The 6,109-nt window shown below is 38.2% G+C and overlaps 1 protein-coding gene across 1 annotated transcript; it reads left to right on the top strand.

Moving 5' to 3' along the window:
- Positions 1–1,551, top strand: LOC120190545 (trichohyalin-like). Its single transcript, XM_039193627.1, has 4 exons — positions 1–468; positions 556–972; positions 1,052–1,270; positions 1,357–1,551. The coding sequence occupies exons 1-4, from the start codon at positions 1–3 to the stop codon at positions 1,549–1,551; spliced, it is 1,299 nt and encodes a 432-aa protein (XP_039049558.1).
- Positions 1,552–6,109: the final 4,558 nt, after the last annotated feature.

Consider the following 6,109-nt stretch of genomic DNA (forward strand, 5'->3'; position numbering starts at 1 on the left):
ATGGAGAGGGTGTCGATGGGGACAACTATAACAAGGAGAGCTAAATGGCAATACCCACCGGCGCAGCCAAGTCCGAGAATCATCCATTTGCCACGGCGGCCTCGAAGGAAAGCGCCCAAGGCGAGTCCTTCGGAACTTCCCGGTAAAGAGAGAAAAGGGATGGTTCTGGAGAGCTTGTTTTATCGAGGAGGGTCTTTTACAAGTGGGAGTGTTCCGGTGGTGTTGGTGAGCCCGAGGGAGAGTGACGACGAGATGAGAAGAGGGAGGGTGGCGGAGGAGGAGGAGAGAGAAAACCGCAGCTGCAGCGTAGCCTTTGTTGAAGAAGAGAAATGGAGGTTCCAAGCTGAGATGTTGAGAGCCGAGTGTAACTTGTTGAGGATGGAAAGGAAGATCGCCGTTAAGAAAATGGAGAGAAGAAGGGTGCATATGGAGAGGACATTGAAATCCGCTGCTCAAATTTTACTTTCCGTCGGTTTCTTCTTCTCCCTTCCTTTTCTGTTTGGTTCTCGGGAAAATATTTCTTTTTTGACTTTGGTTTTGGCATTTGGTTTACAGGGAAGAAAGAACATCTGCGAAGGGAAGAATGTAAACATGGCATTACTGGACGAGCAGATCAATGAATTGGTCGAGAAAATAGAGAATCTACAAAAGAGATCAGGTGTTAAAAACATAGAGGTAAAAATTTTCAGTAACTTCGATAAAAAACTATCTTCACTCCAGAAACAGCTAGAAAAATCTGGGTTTAAAAGAATATCCGATGAAGAACAATGCGTGAAAGAGATTCGACAGATGGCCGAAGCGAGCATGTCTATCAAAACCATCAGCGAAGACGATGATCATAACCGCAATGTACGAAACTATTCAGATTTGCAGGTGGAGAATTTGAGAACAAAGATGGATGGATTGTCGAAGGGGTTTTTGTTAGAGGAATATTCAGATTTATCGTCATCTTCTTTACAACAATCATGCAAAGTAGTGCCTTTAATCATCATCAATCTTTAACAACAATCATATTAGTTCCATTTTTGTATTATAACTTGTTTTTTTGCAGGAGAAAATGCCCCATGAGGCACGAGTGTGTTCAGGGCATTGCAAGGCAATAGTGCAGAGGGTTGTGGATCAAATTCGTGCCGAGACCGAGCAATGGTCACAGATGCAAGGCATGTTGGTGCTGGTAAGGGATGAGATGGAAGAATTGCACGCGTCTCGTGATTTCTGGGAAGATCGAGCACTCGATTTGGATTATCGGATTCGATCCCTGCAATCTGCTGTAAGATTTTGGCAAGCCACTTAAGAAGTATTGAAACAATCGCACATCATTTCTAGTTGCTTAACATGTTGGTTTGCTTTCATTAGGTTAAAGAATGGAGACAGAGAGCTCTCTCGTCGGAAGCCGAGGCTAACGAGTCACAGGCACAAGTATATGTTCTTCGCCAAGAGGTCGAGAGATTTAGGCAGGAAAGAGAGCGAAAAACGGCGAGGACCCGAGTTGCTTCACCAATCAATCGAGAAGCACAAAGTGAAACAGAGAAGGGTACTCGTGTCGGTTAAAAGATGACGATCAATGCACCGCCGGACTCATCCCAATCAGACGTCCACCCCTTGTAGACATCAGTAACATGCCAAGTTTGAAGAAACAACAACAGAAGCAGCATGGTGAAGGAATCTTGCTGTTGTGTAGCCTTCACTAAGAGGAACTGAAACGTTCATCGTAGATGATCCTACTATCCTATATGTCGAACACTCGGTTCATCGTGGACACACGCAGTTCGTGAGTCATACATGTGTTGGTTGATCCAAACGCTTGATAATATTATAAATATCATATATTTAACTTAATTCGAATTTTAACTACAGAGTAGAAGGGGGCTTTGGCCTTTGGCCCCATTAGTTAATGGACATTGTTCATATTTAGTCTCCTAAAATTCATTTTATGTTAAATTACGTGTTTAATACTTAAATTATTAGTTTTGTCTGTTTTTACTTAAACTTTTAATTTTTTTCAAAATCATATCTAAAGTTTAGTTTTTTTTCATTTTAGTAGCCGTTCAAAATTCGACGTTAAGTTTTGATTTTTTTTTTAAGTTTAGTATAAAAATGGACCAAAACCAATAGTTTAGGTGCTAAACGCGTTAAGTTTTTAACGATGAGTACTAAAATGAAACAAAAACTAAACATTAGATATGATATTGAAATAATTAAAAGATTATGTACTAAATGAATCAAAACTTATAGTTGAAGTACTAAATGTGTAGTTTACCCTGGTCTTTTATAATCTAACAGACAAAAGGGCTTTCTAGTGATATTATGAAAGGCTGATTATGATAATAAAAGCTCTGAAACTGTTAAAGCTTAAGGCTCATATTAATGCTCATCAACAATGGTGAAGAACAGCTCGATCCGAGGTTGCCTTGGAAGATCAAAATGTAGAGATAGTGAAGAAGAGTAATCTGCAGGTGACCTTTTCTAAACGTCGTGCCGGGCTTTTTAAAAAGGTTAGTGAACTTTGCACGCTTTGCGGTGTCGATGTTGCAATCATAGTCTTCTCCGCTGCAGGCAAGGTCTTCTCATTTGGCCACCCTCACCTCGTGTCCATCGTCCATCGGTTTATCACTCCGAACCCTTCGATTTAATATTAACGCACATTGTGACGTTATCGAAGCTCATCGGGACGCTAACATCCATGAGCTGAATGTGCATCTAGCACAGCTTGTTGAGATGTTGGAAGTTGAAAAACGGAATGGGGAGCACTCGATGAAGTAAGGAAAGCTGGTCGAAGGCAATGGTGGTGGCAAGCCCCGGTCGATGAACTCGGTGGAGTGAGCTTCGACAGTGAGAAATGCGCTCCGGGAGCTGAAGAGAGACGTCGGGAGACAAGCTGATTTGCTGCAGGCCGCGGTCTAGTCGAGCAATTACTGGCCATTTTTGGCCCCCGGAAATTAGTGGTTTTGGCAGTGAAGGAAATGAAATGAATGCTTCTCCTGGTATTACTCAAATGTATAAATGACCTGTATGCAGATTTTTGAGTTTTCAGTAGGATCAAAGCCAAGAATTTTATGTTGGGATGTCAAAATGAAAAGGATTAAATCATAAAAGTTAAGAGTATTTTGGGGCCAAAAGTACAAAGAAAGACTTGTTCATGGGTTAAGTCATGATGGGCACACTATTTACAAAAGAAAATGAAGAATAAATAATGAAAGCTTTTCTCTTGATAATTAATGTTTGGATAGGTGTTGTGTAATCTTCTTCAAGTGATTTGATCTTCATTTTATATGTTGGAATGTGTTTGTGATTATTTCTAGCCGTTGGAAATGTTTTGAAGTCGTTGGAGACTTAATTGCAGCAAAATAAAACTACCCAGAACAGAAAGTATCGATAGTTTGGCTTGGAGTATTGATACTGCACTAATAAAAAACTAGTCGTTTTTCGACCGTTGGACTCGAAGTATCAATACTAGAGTTTACACAGTAGTATCGATACTCATCTGAGTATCGATACCAAAAGTGCTTCTATAATTTGAACACGTTTGAAATCACAAGATAATATCGATACTACCATGAGAGTATCAGTACTATTCATATGGTATCGATACTGTAAGAATAGTATCGATACTACTTTGCCATAAAAATGTTTTGTGTTCAAATTCATGTATAATAAATTTTGAATTATTTTTGAAAACTTTTAATAAATTCAATTAAATCCAAAAATATTTTGCCCCTTTAATTTGTTATATCAAAAATAGGTTCATTAGTATTTTACCCTTGTAAAAATTATACCTAAAAATTTATATATAATTATAAAAGATCATTTAAATTAGAATTAAATTGTACGATAATATTATAAATAATTATAATTAAATTTAAACTTAAAATTGAATAACTCAACTTGACTCGAATCAAAAAAAATTAAATAAAAATCGAGTTATAAAATATGAATCATAAAATCAAATAACTCAAATTTTTTGACTCAATTCGATCGAACATACATCCCTAAAAAATCAATAATCAAAGCATAAAATTAATAAATTACAACAAAAGTAGGATAGATGCAAAATTTTATGTTAAAGATAAGGATTTATAAAATTGTAAGGAGATGACGATCAAATATAACTCGGTGGATTTAAAAGTTAGGCCCTTGTTTTGTTAACCCTTTTCCAGTATCTTGTGTTCCCAAATATTACATTTTAAACGTTATCGCTTTATAATAAAATGATCATTTAACCGTCAACGACCATCATCGAGTAATGACAATCCGATATATCATGTTAGGATAATTGATTTGGCATCTGTAACCCACATTAGCACACTTTGACATAAAATATACATCACAAGACGTAATGCGACGATCCAAGTGAAGACAATACTGGTACGGAGAGGAATTTTCAAGTAACAAGAAGCACCAAAAGTATCCATTTGTATTATCCGACCGACCTTAGTCACATTAAGTTCGTTCTCGTTGGCTGCACTAAAACATGGCCGACGAGAAGACCCTACACCGATTCCTGGTGGAGACCGAACAAAACATGGGGGAACATCTTCATGGACTCACGTCTACCTAAACAGTTCCTCCCTTGGCCTAAAACGTACGTCTCCACCGTATAACATCAATTCGGATGCCACGAAGCTGCCAGTGTACCGGAAACTCGCGAATCCGATCGAGGCTCAGATTTTTCGATCCGTTCTCGACTCGTTTAACCTTGGGGATAACCAGGGGGTGAGGTGGTACGTCATGGTCGATGATGACACCGTCTTTTTTCTGGAGAATTTAGTCGAGACGTTGGCGAAATATGATCATACCAAGCATTATTATATAGGGATGTGTTCGGAGTCGGCGATATCAAACTTCCTTTTCGCATACGACATGGCGTACGGTGGTTCCGGATATGCTCTGAGCTATTCGCTGGTGCAACAACTTGCCCCATTGATGAATGATTGCCTGGAAAGATACCCATTCAGCCATACCAGTAACCATTTGGCATCCTCTTGTTTATTTGACCTGGGGATTTCTCCTACTATTGAACCTGGTGTTCATCTGGTAATTACACTTCTGTTACTTGATCCAATTTTAGAGTATCTTATAAAGTAACATTATACCCTAACATTTAATAAAAATAATCGCTTTGATTTTTTTCTTTTAAATGTTTTAATTTAAATATTTATTGTAAGACAAAAATTTTCTTTTAAACATTTTAATTTGATTTTTATTCTTTTAAATTTTTTAATCCAAATATTTTATTGCAAGAAAAATTTTCTTTTAAGCATTTTAGTCCCTAATATTTTAATTTTTAGTTAAAATAACTCATGTTGAATGAAAACCGTTAATTGATTCTCGATCAATACGTATTATTGATGTGACATTTTTACATAAATTTAATGGTTGAAATATGTTATATCATCCATGTGATGACATAATATGTATCATATTACTTATGATAATGACATGACATGTATCATGTCAATTAAAGTGATAATGTAATATGTAACATTGCACTTGAGATATATTATGATATAACAATTAAATACATATAAACGTCGCATCAATAACATGTATCGAATCCTAATAAGTCTAATTTTTTACTGTGATATGATAAAGTGCAGATTGATCTTCTGGGTGACATATCGGCAACATAACCCCAATCTTCCCCAACAAGAACAGAACCAACGCGGTCAAACACCTCATGCAAGCAGCCAAAGTGGATCAATCACGGCTAGTACAGCAAACCTTATGCTACAACAAGCGCAGGAACCGGTCCATCTCCATCTCCTGGGGTTACTCGGCTCACATATACGAATCCATCATCCCTCGGAGCGTTCTGAAGAAACCCCTCGAGACATTCAAGCCCTGGAAAAAGGGTCCGCCCCCATTGTTCATGTTCAACACCAGGCCGGTCACAAAGGATCCGTGCCAAGCTCCACATGTGCTCTACATGGAACACGTCAGGAGATTGAAAGGGGATTCGTTGGTCCTCTCGACGTATAAACGACGAGCTCCACGTCGGTTAGGAACTTGTTTGTTCGCCGGAAACCATACTGCCTGCGGCATCGAAAGAATTTGAGTCTTTTTAAATGCAACTGTTCGCAAGCAGGTTCGTACCAGACACGAGTGACAT

This window comes from Hibiscus syriacus, unplaced genomic scaffold (assembly GCF_006381635.1).
Source record: "Hibiscus syriacus cultivar Baekdansim isolate YM2019G1 unplaced genomic scaffold, ASM638163v2 tig00000340_pilon, whole genome shotgun sequence".
Classification (NCBI taxonomy): domain Eukaryota; kingdom Viridiplantae; phylum Streptophyta; class Magnoliopsida; order Malvales; family Malvaceae; genus Hibiscus; species Hibiscus syriacus.